This window comes from Kogia breviceps, chromosome 4 (assembly GCF_026419965.1).
Source record: "Kogia breviceps isolate mKogBre1 chromosome 4, mKogBre1 haplotype 1, whole genome shotgun sequence".
Lineage (NCBI taxonomy): Eukaryota > Metazoa > Chordata > Mammalia > Artiodactyla > Physeteridae > Kogia > Kogia breviceps.
In genome coordinates, this window is record NC_081313.1 from 99,180,901 (window position 1) to 99,202,230 (window position 21,330).

At 36.3% G+C, this 21,330-nt stretch overlaps 1 protein-coding gene across 8 annotated transcripts in view; it reads left to right on the forward strand.

Moving 5' to 3' along the window:
• Positions 1-21,330, forward strand: part of PRR16 (proline rich 16) — a 283,970-nt gene that overhangs the window by 158,967 nt on the left and 103,673 nt on the right. For 4 of the 8 annotated variants that reach the window (XR_010840543.1, XR_010840544.1, XR_010840542.1 and 1 more), the window contains one exon: positions 12,581-13,482. Coding sequence is in view for 2 of the 8 variants with exons in the window: in XM_067033369.1 (XP_066889470.1) it covers positions 12,581-13,336 (756 nt within the window). In the remaining 6 variants the exon portion in view is untranslated. Of the gene's footprint in view, positions 1-195; positions 276-12,580; positions 16,351-20,301; positions 20,318-21,330 lie in introns of those variants that run through there. The other 4 variants (XR_010840545.1, XR_010840547.1, XM_067033369.1 and 1 more) reach the window with 4 other exon arrangements.

Here is a 21,330-nt window from a genome sequence, read left to right on the forward strand (position 1 = left end):
GGACCTAATATAAAAATATTTTGTTATAGTATTTTTCCTTTTATTTATTTGTTTATAATGTATTTATTTAATATATATTTCTGTTTCAGATGTAATGGAACAGGATTCCCTGCCCTCTGGGTGCTTGCATTTTTACCAGGGAGTCTGACATTACAGAGCTAATTACATGATCAGTCACTAGTGCGGTTCATGCTGTGAAGCACAGGTGCAGGAGCTCTAGGGCTGTGTTGCAGGACTTCAGGGCAACCTGGAAGCTTTCCTTGAAGAGGAGAAATGTGAGTTAATTTTTGAAGAATAGGTCAATGTGTGTGTGTGTGTGTGTGTGTGTGTGTGTGTATGTTTTGTGGGAACAGTGAGGAGTAACCAGGACTAGGTAGAGGATGACTTATACAAAGACCCAGAGACGGGAGCTTAGCATCCTCTAAGCATGGGAAGAAATGAAAAAAACAGTGTGAGGGGAAGTGGCACAAGGGCAAGCTGATGTACAAAGCAGGACCTGGATCTTAGGAGGATTGTGATTTTATAAATATTTGGTCTTTATCTTAAGAGCAATAGGAAACCACTTAAGGTTTAATAATTTATGTTATACGTACAGATTTAAGGAAAGCTCTGTCTGGCTGCAATGCAAAGACTGTATTAAATGGAAGAGAGAGTGGATTGAATAGAGAGGTTGTTCTTACAACCTTACTCATGATGCTTACAAAATAATTTTTATTGAGCTAGTTTACCATCAGTAGGGAAGGTAATACACAACCTGAGGTTTATTCATCTACACTTTTTAAAATGAAGAAAGATATTAGCGTTTGAGAGCTATAAGCTTGTGTTAAAGTTTACAGGTCCATTATTGTGAGTTACAGTCTCCTCCTGAACATTATTAACATAATGGAATCATTTTGATGTGTATACTCACAAATTGCAAGTGGATGAGTCTTTTAAATCTGTTAAGCTGCTTATAGCAATTGTGATGAGGGAGGTTTCCTTTTCCACACTTTACAGGAAGCCTTAGTATAAGTATGTTTCTTATGAAGACAGAAATTAAAGTTAGCAATGGCATTTCATCCACTATAATGTGTGAATAATGTTTGTTACAGGGGAAAGAAAAGTCATAAGTACTCACTTACTAAAACTGACATGCAAGTAAACGTGGGACTTACATGAAGTGATCATCATATGTAATATTGATACATTTTAACTCTATGGAGCTGAGCTGTGCAATAGCACTTTATCCCTTAGTACTCAATTGTCTTATGTTTATTTTATACAGTAAGCATTTGGGCATGTGACATTAGAAACTGTGTGTGAAAATTTGGGGGATTTCTACTTCCTCCAAGAGTACCTCAAAAATGCTTACAGTTCAATGAGGAACTGATTTAAATGAAACCAGTTACTTTTGTTTTATAAGTTAAAAAAATTGAGCACCTTGATTTTGCAAATTGTAGAGTTACAAATTTTGGATCATTTAGTGCTGTAAATAACATAAACTGTTGATACTTGTATAATTTTCCAAGGTTGCCGAGGCCCATGAACCTTTTTGGACAAATCATGTCTAGAATTTTATATTTAGACCTGGTCTTTCTAAATACTATTCATTCCATGGCTATAAAACAGTTTAACTTAAAAAGAAATTACCTACCATCTTCATTCAAAAGCACTTCATATCAAAGCACTAACTATATGCATGTTTTTGGATGGTGCCACAAATCCAAACCTTTTGGGAACGGATCTTCAAAAGTGCAACTGGTGTAGAAACTCCTAAACATGGCCTGCAGAGCTCCCCACAACCTGGCCTCTGTCTGCCTTTTCAGCCTTGTCTCTTATTCATGTGCTTTATGCTACTTTATCCTTTACCAACATATAAAAAATTATATTTCATACCTTTATGCCACTGCACATGCTATTCCTTCTGCCAAGAAATGCCTTTTCCTCCAAGTTTCATTTTATCATTCAAGATATCTCTCATTTTTCACCGGATTTGAAACTATCTCTGGCCAATGCTACCAATTGACCTGCTTGGAAAGAATAAATCACCCCTTTCTCTTCTCTCCTATACTTGTCAATCCTCTTACCACTACACATGGTACACTGTGTGGTAATTATTAGTTTGTATGGGGAAGGACTGTGCCTACTTCATGTATTTTTTCTTTGATTTTTGGGGGGGAGTATAATTTCAACTATTATCAGGCAGGTATTTACACATTAATCTCTATCTCCAAATCAAATTCTACATAAGGATGTATAAAATTCACCTTCTATATCATCTCCATCCTATGTCTAGGCCTATTCCCTGGCGATAACCCCTTTTAACATTTGTTTTTGTTTTTCAGGTAGTCAGCTGTCTAAACAATATGCTCAAACACTTTTTTTAAAACTGCAAACCATGTCATTTGACTCATTTTTATGGAAGATGAAGAATTAGTCTTTTTTGCTTTTGCCATATGTTGAGAAGAAAAATCAGTAACCAGCATCTTAATAGTAAAAGTAGAATGAAACACTGTTAATGAACTCATAAAGAAGTAAATTTAAACCTATAGTTCTAAACTTGAACCTTTCAAAAGATAATTCAAGATTCAAATGGTTTCTCTTTTTACACATGTTATACTCATCACCCACAGTTCAATAGCTCACTTCTTTTCCCTATCCCTGACAACTTTCCAGTTATATGATCCATTGAATGTAATTCATTATTTTTTCTTGGAGACTTCTGATTTCCTGTTTTAGCTTAGAATAATTGCTTTGGGGACTCAAGTAAGTTGTCATTCTTAAATTCTTTTATTTGTTTTCATACTTCTGTGTTAATTACAATGTTTTTTGCTTCGTGTGCCTTCCTTCTTTCTTGGATTCCATTTTATTGAGCTACAGAATATCCTTAACTTTTAAAGAACAGACACAGGAGAAGTAAATTATCTTTGTCCTTAATATCTAAAAATATTTTAATTTTTCATTACAATAAATTGTTAAATTAGTCAGGTATAGAATTGAAGTTAAAATTATTTTGTCTTCCCTGGTGGCGCAGTGGTTGAGAATCCGCCTGCCGATGCAGGAGACGCGGGTTCGTGCGCTGGTCCGGGAGGATCCCACGTGCCGCGGAGCGGCTGGGCCCGTGAGCCGTGGCCGCTGGGCCTGCGTGTCCGGAGCCTGTGCTCCGCAGCGGGAGAGGCCACAGCAGTGAGAGGCCCGCATACCGCAAAAAAAAAAAAAAAAAAAAAAAAAAAAAAAAAAATTATTTTGCCATAGAACTTTTGAAGTTACTGGTAAAATGACTTTCATCATCGATTCATACATAAGATGCTGTGATGATTATTTAATTTTCACTTCTTTCTGAGTTTTCTGTGTTTGTTTGGTAAATGATTGACTTTGTTTTCATACTGATTAGCACTCAGTTGACTCTTTCCCTCTGAAACTCCATTTGTATTGTCAACTGTGGAATTTTCTCTTTATTTTTTTTTTGATTATTGGGATCCCACATTTCTATCTTTTATCCCCATTTTTTTCTGGAACTTCTCAGTCAGTCATTGAAGCTCCAGGATTGATTTTCTTGCTTTCCTTGACTTTAAATTTTTTCTTGTATTTTCCTTTTTATTTTATTATTTTTTAATTATTTTATTTATTTATTTTTGGCTGCATTGGGTCTTCGTTGCTGCACGCGGGCTTCCTCTAGTTGTGGCGAGTGCGGGCTACTCTTTGTTGTGGTACGTGGGCTACTCATTGTGGTGGCTTCTCTTGTTGTGGAACATGGGCTCTAGGTGGGTGGGCCTCAGTAGTTGTGGCACACAGACTCAGTAGTTGTGGCTCACAGGCTCAGTAGTTGTGGCACACAGGCTTAGTTGTTCCACGGCATGTGGGATCTTCTCGGACCAGGGCTTGAAACCATGTCCCCTGCATTGGCAGGAGGATTCTTAACCACTGAACCACCAGGGAAGTCCCTATTTTCCTTCTTAAAGAAAATAATTTTGCTTTATGATTAGGAATATTTTAGATTTTTTTTTCTTTTAGCTTTTCTTTAAAAATAATCTTTTTAAATTTAGCATTTATGTTTTATACTTCAAATATTTTTTACTTGATGTCTGTTCTTTTATAACAGTGCATTATTTTATAGCTGCAATACATTCTGAAACCTCTCCAAGTACATTAATTAGAATTACTACAAAGTTCTCTTACTTTACTAATAATGATAGCTTTGCCTTCAGTGTTGATCTGTTCATTCATCTTGGTCTTTCTATTTTGTGATGTTGTTTACCCTCAAATATATCTTGATCTTCAGACATATTCATATTATAAAGATGTTTTAACAGCCTCTCCTACACATAGGGAAAAGGAGGATGCTGACTGAAAATTCTGAATGTGTCAGATGGGCATGAAGTACTTTAGAAGACCAGCTAGCTGCTCTTGCCCCATTTCTACCAGCTTCTCAATGGACAAAAGTAATAATAATGAGGGAGGAGAGCTTTGTTTTGAGATCCTACCAACCACACTTAGTGCCTTCTTCTTATCCATAGACATGTTCAGATTCTTTATAGCAAGAATTTCAGTTTACCTTAAGGGTGTGAGCTCTTAGCATGTTGCCAGTCTTGTTGCACCATTTGACACAATTTTTTTCCATTGTGAAACATAGTCACTCAACAACTTCACACCCTAATTTTGCATTACTTCTCACTTCCACTCTCTCTCTATTCCACTTTCAAGTTTGGAATCCTTCTGGGACTCCATCAGTACTTCGACGACCTTTTTATTAATTCACCCATGTATTTATAAAAATCTCTGGTCAGCTTATACCACACTCTGAGAAGATATTCTGAATTTATTACTGTATTTATTTCTTTACTTTCATTTAGATATGATTTGGGGAGGAAGGCACTAAATACACATGATCAGTCTCTATTAAACTGGAAGTCTTATTTTTTTAATCCTCAGTGTCTCATACAATAACAGATTAATAATATTTGCACAATAAATATTTGTCAAACCCAACTGAACACACAGAAAAATAAGAAAAATTACATTGTAGTTTTAGCTTATTTTCTACTGATCAGGCTTGGCTATGAATTATAATTATTGTTTATTTTAAAATCTAGTTTACTTTCAGAGAACAGGGTATAAATTGCCACTTAAATGAATATTACAAAAGAAAACAATAAAACACCTTCAAAACATATACTGTATTCTGTTTCAAAAATGTTTCAAATAATTTTTCAGTAAGAATTTTTAAGCAAGTTTATAACCTTCATATTTATTTCCTAACAAGGATGATTAAAGATACCAGTGTGTTTGTGTGTGTGTGTGTGTGCGTGTGTGTGTGTGTGTGTTCTGTATGTGTGTTTTAGTCTCTATTTCAGAGGATGCTAATTGTCTTGGAATGTCCTTTCTCCCTTCTTATTTTGAGGAATAACCATAGCTTTTCACTGAGCACGTTGGACCCCAGATAAAAGCATACATGTCCCAGTCTCCTCAACTTAAGCAACTTACTACTGGCTGGTCAAACATAAGCAAATAAAATGTATTACTCCTGAAACATCTCTTTAAAAAGGAGTAGGTGTGCCTTCCTCACCATTCTTCATCCTTCCCCTTGAAATACATATGTGAAGGCCGGCACTCCAGCTATGAACTAGGACTTGAAAATGGACACCAAACCCTAGGGATAGCAGAACAGAAAGTTGGATAGAGCCTGGGTCTCTGGCAACTTAAAGATAGTGCCTTATTTATCCTGGATTACTTCCACTATCTATGTTATATACCCTATCAAATACACCAAGGACAAGGAGAATAAATAAATATTAGATAATACAACTCTATTATTATCATGTCTGGGATATTGTGATTGGTCAGGTCTCTAAGAAACAATAATATTGTTAAGGAAGTGGCAGTTGCTATAGAAATCCAAAGACAGCTTTGGGAACTCAAGGCAATTCTAGTCATTCCTTGGAAAGCAAGCATTTAGTGCTCACCACCTGAGCAACTCTTTCATATTGGTCACTGGACCTTTTCAAAAAAAAAAAAAGAAGAATTTTTTTTTAAACAAATAAATGTCAAAGCAGAATTAACCAAAGTGTGGAATAGTTTAAATGTTTTCCACTTATTAAATTGTTTTTAGCACAAGTATAATTAAATATAGTTCTCCCATTCACAAAATAATTACAGGAGTTATTTATACATATTAATTCATACTTAGTATATCACTAGTACTGTGGTCTAGCAGTGGAATACAGAGTTGTATAGTACATAATGAACAGCTTATGTCCTGTCAATAGAACAATCAGTTGATAGATAGATAAAATATATAGATAAATACAAGTATAGATTTAAATTTTTTTTTTTTTTTTTTTTTTTTTTTTTTTTTTTTTTTTTTTTTGCGGTGCGCGGGCCTCTCACTGTTGTAGCCTCTCCGTTGCGGAGCACAGGCTCCGGAAGCGCAGGCCCAGCAGCCATGGCTCATGGGCTTAGCCGCTCTGCAGCATGTGGGATCTTCCCAGACCAGGGCAAAAACCCGTGTGCCCTGCATAGGCAGGCGGACTCTCAACCACTGCGTCACCAGGGAAGCCCCTAAAATTTTTATATTATGTCAAAATGGAGGGCTTCCCTGGTGGCGCAGTGGTTAAGAATCCGCCTGCCAATGCAGAGGACATGGGTTCAATCCCTGGTCCCGGAAGATCCCACATGCTGCAGGGCAACTAAGCCCGTGCACCACAACTACAGAGCCTGAGCTCTAGAGCCCTCGAGCCACAACTACTGAGCCTACGTGCTACAACTACTGAGACCCACACACCTAGAGCCCTTGCTCTGCAACAAGAGAAGCCACCGCAATGAGAAACCCGTGCACTGCAACGAAGGGTAGCCCCCACTCGCCACAACTAGAGAAAGCCCACACACGGCAACGAAGACCCAACACAGCCAAAAATAAAAACAAATAAAGAAATAATTTTATTTAAAAAAAAAAAAAGTAGAAGTGAAGCTCTTGGGTCAGCCTGCATTCAGCCATGGACCATGGTCTGACAGCTAGTTCACCCATTGCTCTCATTCATTTGCCTTTCTCTTTATGCTGATGCCACACATTTAAATTGTGGTTGTTTTTATGAATAAATATTAAATATAGAAGAACTCATAATTTGGTACGTATTTAAGTTGGGGTTAAATTCCTCCTTTCCTTTCATGAAGTCTGTAATTCTTAACAAAATTCTTGAAGTTGTGATTTGTTACTTAGCAGGCCCTAGAGAAAGATTCACTCAAATTGATAAAGGGTTTTGTTTTTAAGGCCTTTGAACTATATATTATGTGGTTTTTAATTGAAATATATAGGATTTAGGAAAGATCTCAATACATTTAAGGCTATACTGATGAATATTTAAAGATAAATGTGTAATTCAACCATCTTAGTTGTTTTGGAGAGTGACTGAAATGTTCCCTGTGCCAAGCTGTGGATCTAGGCTTTCAGAGTCAGATAATATAGGCAGAGAGTTCACTAAGCCTCACCAACTCTTTATGGCTGCCTTCCTTTTTTTCTACTTCATCCTTTCCTGTGTGCCTTTCTGGACAGCCCAGAATTAGTGACATTGAAGACCTCGAAAATCAGACCCAAGATAGGAAAGCTGGGGAGAGATGGAAGTGAGGGCAAGAAATGACTTTTCTCAGAGGTTCTACCTTTATACAGTTTATTTACTCAGCATTTTATTATTGAATACCCACTGTGTACAATCACTGTACTCTCTGCCAGGAGTACAAAGATGGAAATATGTGCTTACATGGTCTGAGGGAAACACACAGGTATAGACAATTCTGATATATAGAGGCAACTTTAATAATAAAATGGCAAAGTCCAGTGAGAGCATAAGAAAAGGAGCTCCTAATGTTGTTTTTATTTACTTATTTTTAAATTTTAGGTAAATCTGTTCATCCTGAATGCCAACCCTGAAACCTTGAAGTATCTTTATTTTTATTCTTTGCAGTTTAACATTTACAGAAGTAGTATAAGCTGAATTTTGTATTCCCACAAATAACTTAGATCATTTATTCAGTTAATTTCTTCCAAATCTGCTTCCCTTTTATGAAAATATTTAGGGATATTTCTCAATATGAAAACCTTAAGCTCATGTGATCCCTGAGCCACAATTATCAGTATTCCTAATTATTCCACAATCTAACCATAGCTTCCTTGTATGTGAGGCTAAGGAAAACCTCCTGGAATCGCTTAACACATTATCCTTTCTTTACATCTCCCTCTGTTTCACTCCCATTAGCACATTCCCCTTAATTCCATTATGCCTGTGGTTATAATTCCTTTAGTTGCAATATGATACTTTGAAATCGTTTCAGCAAAACATAGAAGTGTAATTATAAGGATACAGTGTATTCCTTGTCTGGTTAATTTACGCATCTCTCACTTGGCTGCAATATCCTCTAACTCAACAAGTAAATAAACTGCAGCAGCCTTCAACGTATTCTCCACATGGCAGCTGTTAAGAAATTCTCCTTTTATTTCTTTCTAACTTTATTTAAATAGTGATAAACATTTATTTTGTTTTCAAATTATAAAAGATTTTACACATGACATAAAATAAATACTGTATCAAATATAACCTGAACTTAACAAATGTTAACACTTTATCATAATTACTTTATATCAAGTTTTAAAAGAAATAAAATATGTCATCTATATAGCTGATGCCCCCTGACAGTCTTTCCCCTTCCTCCTTGCCTAAAGTTAATGTGTATCATTTATTTTCATGTTGTATAAACTAAAACATCTGTGCTTCTACGTATAAACAATATATACATATTGGATACATATAGAGATATATATTTTTAAATTTTAATGTTCAACTGAAGGTTTCTGAGATTTATCCCTGTTGATACATATAGCTGTAGTTACTTCATTTGAACTAGTTTGTATTTACATACATCACTTACTAATAGATATTTAGGTTGTTTCCAGTTTTTTGCTATGGCAAAACAAAAAACACCAAAAAAAACCCCAACCCTGAAAGAAACATCCTTGTGCTTTTTCAACCCTGTGCACATCTCTTAGAATTTCTCCAGAACAGTCTAGGCTTTGGTCCTAAAATACCTGTATGGTAGGGTAGGGTAAGCACCTTATACAATTTATAAGACATTGTCAAAAAATTTCCCAACACACTGAATTTACATTTGCACTGGCAATGTACAGAGTTCCCATTTACCCACCTCATCACCAACAAGTAGAACTATCAGGCTGGTTCTTTTTTCCTAAACTACTCAGAATGAAATACTTTCTCACTTTTCTTCAGTTTGTACTACCTTGATTACTAGTGAGATTGAGTGTATGATTTTTGGAAATTTGGAGCATCCCTTATGTGAATTACTTCTTTATAACTTTTATCCCATTGTTCGAGCATGTGTGTGTGTGTGTGTGTGTGTGTGTGTGTGTGTGTGTGTGTGTGTGTACATGAACTTTCAATTTTGTTTCATTCATTTTTTTTTCCACCTGTTTGTATTGATACAATACTATTTGATTAAAAAAGATTTCAGGTTTTTTTGCTCAGTATTAGTATAGCTGCATCAGGTTTCATTTGGTTATTTGCCTACTATATCTTATTTCTTTCACTCTGTATTCAATCCTTCTGTGTCCTTCTTGAATAAATTATTTTAATCTATTTATACTTGCTATGATTATTAATATTATTAATATTTTTTAAGTTTGGTTTTTTAAAAACTATTTTATGGGTTTGTTTCTATTTAGTATGCTTTTTTGTTTGTTTTCTTATTTTCTGCCATTTTTAGATTTGCCAAAATTCCCTTACTCACTTTTTAATCCTTATTTCAAAAGTTGTAAGTTTGTCTATTACTTCAGTAGTTGCCATACAATTTTTCCCATGTATTCTTAACTTGATGAAGCCCAAAGCTAACCAGTGTCAGATAGATATGATATGATTCCTTACACACACACACACACACAAATTCAGTGACCTTTACATGCAAAATTAGTATGTGCAAATGTCCTGGGGCAGGAAGCTGACTGGCAATTATGAGGATCTGAAAGAAGACCAGAGAGGCCTGAGAACAAAAAGGAAAAGGGAATCTTAATAGATTTGAGTATGGAGAGTCACTTAGGAGTGCTGTCTTGTACTGGCTAAAAAGGGCCAATTGTTTTATTTTCAGAAATATTGTGAGCCAATTGTGAAATAACTATTATTGAAAACAAAAGTATATAAACCTATATTAAGTAGATTACATTAAAAAGAAAGATTTTTTCTAATTATTCCTAGTCATTCCTAATTATTTTACTACATTTTAATATTTATTTGTACTCCTGAGTTTATGTCTATTCTACTGGTATGGTGGAAACACTTTATAATGATGCATTCCTGCAGGTTTCTTCCCAATTTCACATTTAGTGATGTTGCCTTTACTCACTTGAAGTCAACCATGGCAGGAGTTTACACCATGGAAACTGGCAAACTCTTCAAATCAGGACTCACTTACACCTCTAAGAACCTGTTATTAAACACTTATCAGAACAACACTGAGTGAGACTGTACAGGACCTTAGAGACCATGTTAAGAATTGATATATATCACAGGAGAAATGAGCAGGTATTGAAAGGTTTTAAGCAAGGAATGGCAAAAGCACAATTCTGTTTTTAGAAAGACCACTGAGATTACAGAAGTGAGAGGCAAGGCAGGGTGACTCTGGGTGGCTCCCATGGTAAGTAATAGTGGCTCAGACTAGGATCAAAGAAAGGAAGATGGAGAGAAGTGAATGGATTTAGGCACTGAAACTGAAGACCTAGCTCTCATGGTACTAGTGTGAACCAATCACATAAGACACTCATGTGGAAGAAGTAAAATCTCTGAGTCCTCTCTAACTTCTGGTTGGTAATGATATTTTCATTTTGAGCCCAATTGTGCCACCATGTGTCAAAGAGCCAACTTCACAGTTGAACAAACTTAGGCCTGAATAAGAGAGGAGGGAGAAGTCTACATATGGAAACATGAGGTGAAAGGACTCATTCCATTTAAAAATAAATTATTTTTAAAGTAATCCATAACTTTTCTTTCCTCCTATAGGCATACTAGTACCTGTATGGTAGCCATGAGAATAGACTCTAAGATCTCTGACTGCAGGGAGTATAAATGATAGAGGGTCAACTTCTGGGTTCTGCAGTTGAGCATTTGACCTGAGGCCATGCTTCCCACAAGTTGCCCCAGACATTGACTTAACGGGGCAGAGACACTAAGCAACCCTGTTATAAGAGGTGCCAGATTCCTTAACTTCATGACTCCTCAATGACCTTGCCCAACTTTCCTTAGAGAGGCATTGCCTAAAATGCTTCCACCCAGTTTTCGTGTCTTCACAATCACTCTCCTACACTTGAGGTTGAACCTACATCATGGTGTGATGGCCCTGCCAGTCTTATTTGATTTCCTGACTTTGCCTTGTGTCTTTGGCCCATCTTGAGTGGTTGTGACTCAGATCCTTCCCCTAAGTGATAGCAGACATATGTACTGTAGGTTCCTGGGTCCAAGATAATTTTTCACTTCCTTCCCAAAGGTCAGACAGCTTTTATTTCTACCCTAGGAACAGGAGATCATTGCCTATGTCTTAGAGGTTAGAGGCTTTCTTGCCGTGCCCCTAGTTCTGAAGGCTTCTGTCTCTCCCCACATGAGAGGCCCATGGAAAAGGGGCAACGAGTGAGGACAGGTTGCATTATGTCTGGGCTCCTCGGGATTATAAATTGTCATGATAGCACACACTCTGCCTTTAACTATTCTTTAAAGTCTTAGCTATTTTCTTTACTCAGTTTAGTGTGCACTGCATCTTTTCCCTGTGATTTGCCAAAGGTGGAACAATCAGTGTATCCTGTCCTCATGGGGCTTGGAGCCCTTTGCAGTTCAGCTGATTTGGCTACCTTGTGATCTGAGTTCCCTGATGGTCTCAAGAAAAGTTACAATTTTTGCAGATTATCTGGCTTTGTTTTTTTTTTTCTTTTTTTCATTTTAGTGTGAGATTAATGTTCTCCATGATTGCTACATGCTAAGGCAGAGGTACAACCCCCTCCTTTGTTTTTAAAAATCAGTTATGAACCAGCGGGGAGAAGGCTGGGGGGAGGGGCAAAATAGGAGTAGGGGATTAAGAGGCAGCAACTACTACATATAAAATAAATAAGCTACAAGGATATATTGTACAGCACAGGGAATATAGCCAATATTTTATAATACATTTAAATGGAGGGTAATCTATAAAAATATTGAACCATTATATTGTACACCTGAAACTAATATAAGATTATAAATCAACTATACTTCAATAAAAAAAAACAGTTATGTTTCTGTATTAGGTTTTATCCTTCGTGGATGTAGCAGAGTCAGAGATAGAACGTATACATAAATAGTATATTCTAGGCATGTGAAATCATTATGTTATCAAACAGTTGGCACTCTTTTGATAGGTATTCCATAAATTTATTGAATGGAAACATTAAGAACAATGGAATACACCACTCAGTATTAGTCAAAGTTCCCATAACAGATTATAGCAAGACAGGAAGATATTGCTTGTAGTATATTTTGCTTCGGGTCGTTCTTCAACACAATTACCTTGTCCTTTCCACCAGGTGGTTGACCAGATAGATACCCTGACTTCTGACCTACAGCTGGAGGATGAGATGACCGACAGCTCCAAAACGGACACCCTGAATAGTAGCTCAAGTGGGACAACAGCCTCCAGCATAGAGAAGATCAAAGTGCAGGCCAACGCCCCCCTCATTAAACCCCCAGCCCACCCATCTGCTATCCTCACCGTCCTGAGAAAGCCAAACCCTCCACCTCCTCCTCCACGGTTGACACCTGTGAAGTGTGAAGACCCGCAAAGAGTGGTGCCCACTGTCAATCCAGTAAAGACCAATGGCACCCTTCTGCGAAACAGAGGCTTTCCAGGGGCACCAAACAAAATTCCAAACGGAGACATTTGCTGCAAACCCAGCAGTAATTTGGACAAGGCTCCAGTGCAGCCTCTGATGCATAGACCTGAAAAAGACAGGTGCCCCCAAGCAGGGCCTCGGGAACGAGTTCGGTTTAATGAAAAAGTCCAGTACCATGGCTATTGTCCTGACTGTGACACCCGGCATCACATAAAAAATAGGGAGGTCCGCTCACACAGCGAACCTGTCCACCCACCAGGAAAGCTCCCTCCCCATGACCCTGCCCAGCCTCCTCCCCTTCATCTCCCTCCTTTTCCACTAGAAAATGGGGGCCTAGGAATAAGCCACAGTAACAGCTTCCCCCCACTCAGACCTGCACCTGTGCCTCCTCCCACTGCACCAAAACCACAGAAGACGATCTTGAGGAAATCAACCACTACAACAGTGTGATGTATGCCATTTAAAAAACTTTTTTGTTTTCTTTCATTCTTATATTATAAACATAAAATAATACATAATGAGCACTTTCTACTCAAGCAATAAAAAGCCCAAATATATTTATCCTGCATTCAGCAGAGTGGCATAAAAATCACCGGGTAAGTATGCAGTATGTTGTTTATGTCCTAGCTATACATTGTTTAAAAGTTACATCATGAAACCACAGAATAATGGAAAAGCTGAATATATTGTTTTTTCAATTGACCTGTGACAAACTGTGACCTGTAGATTTCAAATATTTTGATTTACCATAAGAGATGGGATTAGATTCATTTTATTCATGCCTAACTCATCTATGCATTAAGAACGTACCATACTCTGACCTAATGCTTTTTAATAAGAAATTTTAGTACTGAAAGACTATTTTATTATTTTTTCTAAAGATGTTTGTCACTAGTTTTGCATTATTAAATGCTGAGGATAATACCAGAACGTTTATTTTCTATACTATACAATTATGACTATATGTTCACCTATATATGTAATGAAAGATTTTGGTCTGTGGAAATATCATATGTCAATAAACAATGGTAAATAATGGCAAAACCAAATGTTCCTCAGAATTAAAATGAAGCAGTGGTTCATTTAATTCCATGTTACTTTACATCAAAATGGATAGCAGCTCTGACAGAGTTTGGAGATCACAGTGAGTATATGTCAGAATTTTTCAAATTAAATATCATAATCCAGATTCTCAATAGAACTGTAAACATTTTCATATGATTTGCCTCCATTTTGGTGCCTCAGGGATGACCTGTTGCAGGCCAACCCCTTTAGATCTTCTCCACTCTCACCGTGCCTCCAGGTCACTGAATAAGCCAGCTCATTGAAGCTATAGGATGACTTTGCTCCTGCATCAGCAAGCTCTCTGCCTTCCTGAGGGATTCCCCCATTTACAGGAGAATCCTAGAGGAAAATAAAGATGTTTCTGGAACAGGATATTTTTAGCATTCGCCTTAAGCTGATTCTCCCTCAGAGCTGAAATATGCCAGGGTTCTTTGTTATTCCATAGAAGGAAGAGAGGAAATCCTTTCCTCCTAACATCCAATAAATGTGCTTCTCTTTAGTCTAATTTGCCAACTAAAGTCACACTTACCCATGGACAAAAGTTCACTTCCTAACTACCATGATTTGGACTGATCCTGTGATTTGCCCTGGAGTTAGAAATGAGTTTACTCCCTTAGAATCATGATGACAGGTAAATGCCTGAGCAAAATGTGGTCATTAAGTGGCAGGAGGAGGAGTCATCGTTGATGGAGATTTGATTATTATGCAACTTAAAAAAGAATACTGTAATACTTTTGAATATTTGGCTTTTGATCGTAAAACTTGAACTTTTGCTACTACAGGAAAGTTAGTCTTCAATCATATTTCTTTGTTTGCTTTTTCATGTTATAGCATCATAATTTGGAATACTGTTTTTGAACAACTTCCTATTTAAAATGATAATATATTTTAGGCATAATTCCCTAAAGAAAATAGGTTTATTTTTTAAAGGAACAATCAAATGAGTAAAAATAGAGATGTCACGCTGAAAATTTACTCAGCATGATTTTTGTTCTGTGTGTGTTCGACATGGAGATAATGCAAGCAGAATAAATACAACTTTTCAGAAAGTTACAAAAGGCAAGACCAATAATCAAAGGCCAGAATCTAAAGTTTATTAACTATATGATCAGTATTTTTAATAGATGTGAGCCAGGTAAATAAATAATTGACATTGAATACCAAAATAACACATATATTCTTAACATTGTAATATGTTCCTTTAGGTTTGATATAAATAAACCCAGGATTTTATCACCTTTCTAGATTTAAATATTTACATCCTTTCAAATGTCCATCCAGTGTGAGACCTTTTGATATTATAAAGTCTTTGAAGACATGAAGTTTTTTCCCTTCAGCCCATCTTTGTTTCACAGCCATTTACTGTGACCTAATAATTACTTTCTAGTTTGAGACTTTGACCCTTCTTGATGTCTGGGAACCAACTGGACCTCAAAGTAGAGCTTACTAACAGCCACATATCATCCACTGAGCAGATAACTTGTTTGCAATAAAGCAAGTTGAATAAGGTGGATGATTTAAGCTGGTTGATTAAGGATATTTGAGCCAGATGCCTACACACAACCTCTCTGAGGTTCAGATCCATTTCTCTTCCTCAAATTATAGATGGAGCTACCCCATGAGAGACCATCTTTTTATGTTTGATTAGTGACATATGCCAAAACCACAACACCTGTTTTTATTTAACACATTTATAAGTAACTGTTGGCCTATAAAGCTGAGTTAAATCTCAACATAAAAAAGTTATAGTTATTGACCTTCGTCTCTTATTAAAGTTTATTTATTACATAGTCAACATTAAATGTTAGGTTACAGAAGTGTTGGGACATTCCTTTTAGTTTATTTGCTCCATATGTTCCTTTTTTTTTTTTTTTTAACTGATGTATAGAATATATTGGGCCACTGGGTTTTTTTGCCCGATAATTCTGCAACATTCATTGGCACTTAGTCATGTCTCTAAATATATATAAACTTGTAAAACATGGAAAGCAATTAACATAGATTGTCATAATATTTGCCTGGAAATTTGTAATTAAAGTGTCATAAGTGGCAGTGCGGTTTTTGTAATCAGCCAACATTGCTTTCAAAATTTAAATTCTGAAATGCAAGCTCTGCACATCATGCATTAAATCATCATAAAACATGGTCTATATTTTCTCTTCATGAAGATACCAAAGCAGAAATGCTTTTTTCAAATCTTTAAGGGCAGGTTCTTTTTTCACAACATGGCTTTAACTCTTTTATTCACACAGAGTAGTGTACCAAAAAGCTGGCCTCAATACGCCTTTGAAGATGATGTTTGTACAAAATGTAAAATGGTAGTACTGCTATGAAAACATCTATTCCTAGTGAAAGGTAGAACATATGGTTCAAAAAACTGTATCCATTAATTAAATTGGAATAAGAAAAATTTTGTCTTGTTAGTTTATTTTTATTTTTTCTTATTTTTTAAACATCTTTATTGGAGTATAATTGTTTTACAATGATGTGTTAGTTTCTGCTTTATAACAAAGTGAATCAGTTTTACATATACATATGTCCCCATATCTCTTCCCTCTTGCATCTCCCTCCCTCCCACCCTCCCTAACCCACCCCTCTAGGTGGTCACAGAGCACCGACCTGATCTCCCTGTCCTATGCGGCTGCTTCTCACTAGCTATCTATTTTATGTTTGGTAGTGTATATATGTCCATGCCACTCTCTCACTTTGTCCCAGCTTACCCTTCCCCCTCCCCATATCCTCAAGTCCATTCTCTAGTAGGTCTGTGTCTTTATTCCCGTCTTGTCCCTAGGTCCTTCATGACAATTTTTTTTTTTTAGTTTCCATATATATATATGTTAGAATACGATATTTGTTTTTCTCTTTCTGACTTACTTCACTCTGTATGACAGACTCTAGGTCCATCCACCTCACTACAAATAACTCAGTTTTGTTTCTTTTTATGGCTGAGTAATATTCCATTGTATATATGTGCCACATCTTCTTTATCCATTCATCTGTTGATGAACACTCAGGTTGCTTCCCATTTTTGTGATGGGAGGTTATTGTATCTCCACTGATGAAAGGCAAAAAGAAAATAAAATTGACCAAAATTCTCTTCCATCTCTCAATGGTTTTAGGAGTCATAAAGGGAAATAAAACTGATATATTTTTTAGGCCTTGCTTAAGCTAAATATAAAATATCTGCTCAAAAATACAAGGCATGCAAGAAGAGAAATTCCCCACTCTTCAATTTGATAATATATTCATACCTCCTCTCATTAGTTTAATGAAAAAAATGTCTGCTATTAACTGAAGTGGTTTAATTAAACTAAAAAATCTTGTTTGAATTATGCCCACCTCTAACTATTTAATGAAATAAAGGAATAAGGCACTGTATTATACGGCTTTCTTTGGGCAGATCAGTAGTTGCTTTTGACATGACCAAGAACAGCCGCTACACACAGTCTCTGAAACTATGCAAGGCTTTTATCTACAGGTTCTAATTATAGCTCTTTTTGGATATTCTGTGAAGAAAAGGCTGAGTAGTTCCACGTAAATTGCACTGGGAATGGTGTAATCAAGTCATGAATCACTGCCTTGACTGAATTTTTTCCTGTGGAATATATGCAATAATGCAATGTTTTTGTGATTGTCCTGATTCAGTTTCTTTCCGCAGTTTCTCTGTTGGTAGCACATTTTTGCTATAATGTACACTCAAATTTGTAGCAAAATATTGCATCGTTGTGCATTGGTACATACTGATGATTTCTAAGTGAGGAAATGATTTATGGACAATAAAAGTCTGTATCACATATTTAAGTGCACAGAATCTGACAATTACTAGATTGCAAAATCACATAACATTTTCTAGGAACTGTGACACTGTATTCAGATTTTTAGACTAAACATTTTTGAATTTTAGAACTGTGTAATTGCCTGATTCTGAAATAATGACAGATGTGAGACTACCATTAGGGCAGGCAGCAGTGTTGAACATAAAACTGCATTAGCCATATTTTAGTGGAACATCAGTTATATAGGGTGTCATTTCATTGAAAGCACTTGTATTTATCCATCTGGTCTTTTTTGAAAAACCTAAAGAAGGTCTGCAAATAACCTTCTCTTTAAAATGTAGTTAAATCAACATGGGGTATAGAATTATGTGAAGGTCAAGCGAAAATACATAGGAAATATTGCTTATGATTTATTACTTCTAGACTGATCAACGATAGGTAAACTAATATGTTAACTGCTTTCTGAAACTTTACATACATTATTTTTTTCTTAGTCTCATATGAATGTATAAAATAGATATTATTATCCTGATTTACAAGTGAAGAAATCCAGGACCTCAGTTTCAGTGTTTTGCCAAAAGTGACCCCTTAGTAAGTGGCTGGCATTTTAGTGCCAGCAGGACTTCCCATACATTTCTTCCCCACAGCATCACCATTTAATTGTGTTCTTCATAGCTCTGAACTTTGCAATTTTTTTCCCTTTGTTCTGAGGAGTTATTTTGACACTCAAAAGGGGTTACCTAATGTTATTTTGACATTCTTAATATGTTTGATCTTTGCTGAATGTGAGAGGGATTTCAGGCAATTTCACTACCGTCAAAAATGAATGAGCTATTGAATAATGCAAGCCTCATTTTGTCATGTATATACCAGAGGCTTTACCTTTCCGGTTTTTTCTCTTAAGTTCAAAGGCTGTCTATTATTTTGGATTTTTTTCCCTGAGAAGTTCTGATTTCACAGTATTAATGCCATTTGAAACTAACTGTGTCATTTGTATTACTGGTATTTCATTTGTGAGTTTCATGTGTCTGAGGTTGACCCCTACAGCTAAAAATAGCAATAGATCCACTCTGTGGAACCACTAAAGAACCGGTGCATTAGAGCTCTAATAAAAGCATTTCCATCCTTTTGTTATTAGACTATAGATATGATTTTTCCACTATTTGATTATGTAGTTGTCAATTCTCCTCACCACCAAAGGGAATTTGGGACCAGCTAAATCAAACAATGTGTGCCCTTGGGTAGGTTAGAGTTGATGTTGACAATATATGATATCTAACACTATCAAGGGATTGCATTGTGTCCTTCTATGTGTTTTGTATGTGTTATTTTTCTCTCATAAAATCATTTTTCCCTCCTAACAACACAATGTCTTAGACCCTATTATTATCCACATCTTACAAATGAGGAAACTATGTCACTGCTGTTCAAGGTCATAGAGCCAGGAAGTGGTCAAGCCAGGATTGAAAGGCAGGCAGTCAGCCTCCACAGCCCACGTTCTCCACCACCTTTCAAAACTGCCCAAAGCACAGCCCCTGCATTGTGCATAGGTCATCTGTAGAGCTTACAGTCATTTCACTGAAACTTGCTTGAAAGTTGTTGGAAGATATAAGAACATAAGTCAAGATAGACTAGTTCATGCTGTGGTAGCAAACAACTCTAGTATCTTACAGGCATCTGAGTTATTTCTCGTTCATTCAAATTTCACCCTGAGTCCAGGAGACTCTCCAGGGCAGGTGTACCTCAGGCAGTCATTCCTCGATCCAGGCTGTGTTGAATGTGTGGCTCCACCACCCGGTCATGCATCCTCTTCCAAAACCACCAGGACAGAAGAAGGGAGACTGGAGAATCTTAGCTGTGCTTTTTCCTCAGTCCTTGTTCATGTCATTGGCCAACACTAGTGATGTGGCCCTTCCTGTTGTCCCCATGTGCTCAAGAAAGGGAAGGAGATCCACATATGGGTGAGGACTGATCATGCCAACCATGGTTTCCAAAGGAGTAATTTTTCGGCATGTGTATAATTTGAATATATTATAGACCTCATTTTCTTTCCTTTTCATATTACTTGATGTTTGTTTAATCTAACCATAAACTGTGATGCCATCTTAGTTTAAACAAAGATTGAGAGACAAAAAGTGAAACTAACAACAGCCTTGCTTAAAAATTTATTGGAGGGAATTGACAGCATTTACGAAGATGAGGTATGAATTTCATCACAGCCATTAGCTACCATATTTGAATTCTGTCTGAGATTACTCACCAACCTACATTTTTTAGTTAAGCATTTGAGAATTGCATACTAAATTTTCTTTAGTTAAATTTTTGAATAAAGAATTTTTCAGTAAATTATTATATAAATAATTATCCACATAAGGATAGATAAACCTTATTTGATGATACTTATTTATCCCCAATAGTCAAAATATATGAAACTCTACTATAGAAATTTGTCATTAATAATGTAAATTATGACATGTGTTTATAATATTAATTTATAGGACAGTATATTAGGATAAAAGTGTAAGTTTGAAACCAGAAGGCCTGGATTTGAGTTTCAATTTTCCCATCTCCCAGGTGCTCTTGGTCAAATTGCTTAACCAGGTCTGAGGCTTGCTTTCAAATGAAGATAATGGTGCCACTCTTTTCTACCTAATAGAGTTCTTGAGTCATTCATTTCGTCCCTGTGTGTATTCTGGGCTCACCCAATCCTCCTTTACAAAGTAAGGGGCGAGAAGATTAAGACCAGCAGAGGATGCTGCAATTTCACAAACTCCAAGTGAATGTCTACGGCATCAAGATCATAAGCTTCATCTCTTCTTCGGCAGCAGTGCTGAAAGGTAAAATGGATGAGGCAACACAGATAGGCCGTTTTAGGATTCAAGAGGTCTGTAACTTTCAGCACAATTGAATAGGCAAAATCACCAAATCATTCCACCTTATTCTTTGCATAGGTCAGAAACACCTCCCAAACTCTTCCTCTAGGTTGGAACTAAGTAAATTATGTATGGCAGCATAGCTAATTATTATTTACTCTATGTCTTGTTTTAAATTCCATTATGTTATTTGTATGGGATGAAAGCTCTGCTGACACAGAATGAGTTACAAAGTTCAGTCATAGCTTCTGCTTTCTTTGCTCAAACTCCCACCATTTTTCAGCTCATGTCTCTCTTCTGGACACAAAAATATAAGTGATTTGCATTTCCCTTGCCTTATTTTGTCTAAACCTTCATGAGGTACTCACTCCCCAAACTGCCTGGTTTCGCACATTTTATTTCTTCTAGAGTGACATTAACATTGATACACTAACCATACCCCACTAGCACCCAATTTCCTAACATATTTTTCTCTGTGTTTCTCCTCTAAAGGATACCACCTTCCAAAATGTTGTTATAAGGCCCTAATGATTTAATGAATGTGAAAATACTTTGCTGACAGTAAAACCTCACACAAATGCAGGCACTGTTATCAATTTATAATACTTCTTACCAAATGACCATGTTCCTTTTTAATCTGGTGGGTTGATTTGTCTTTGCCTAGGTTGATGCTAATGATATTTTATTCATCTCATTTATAAAGTAATTATTTTACATCAATTTTTATAGT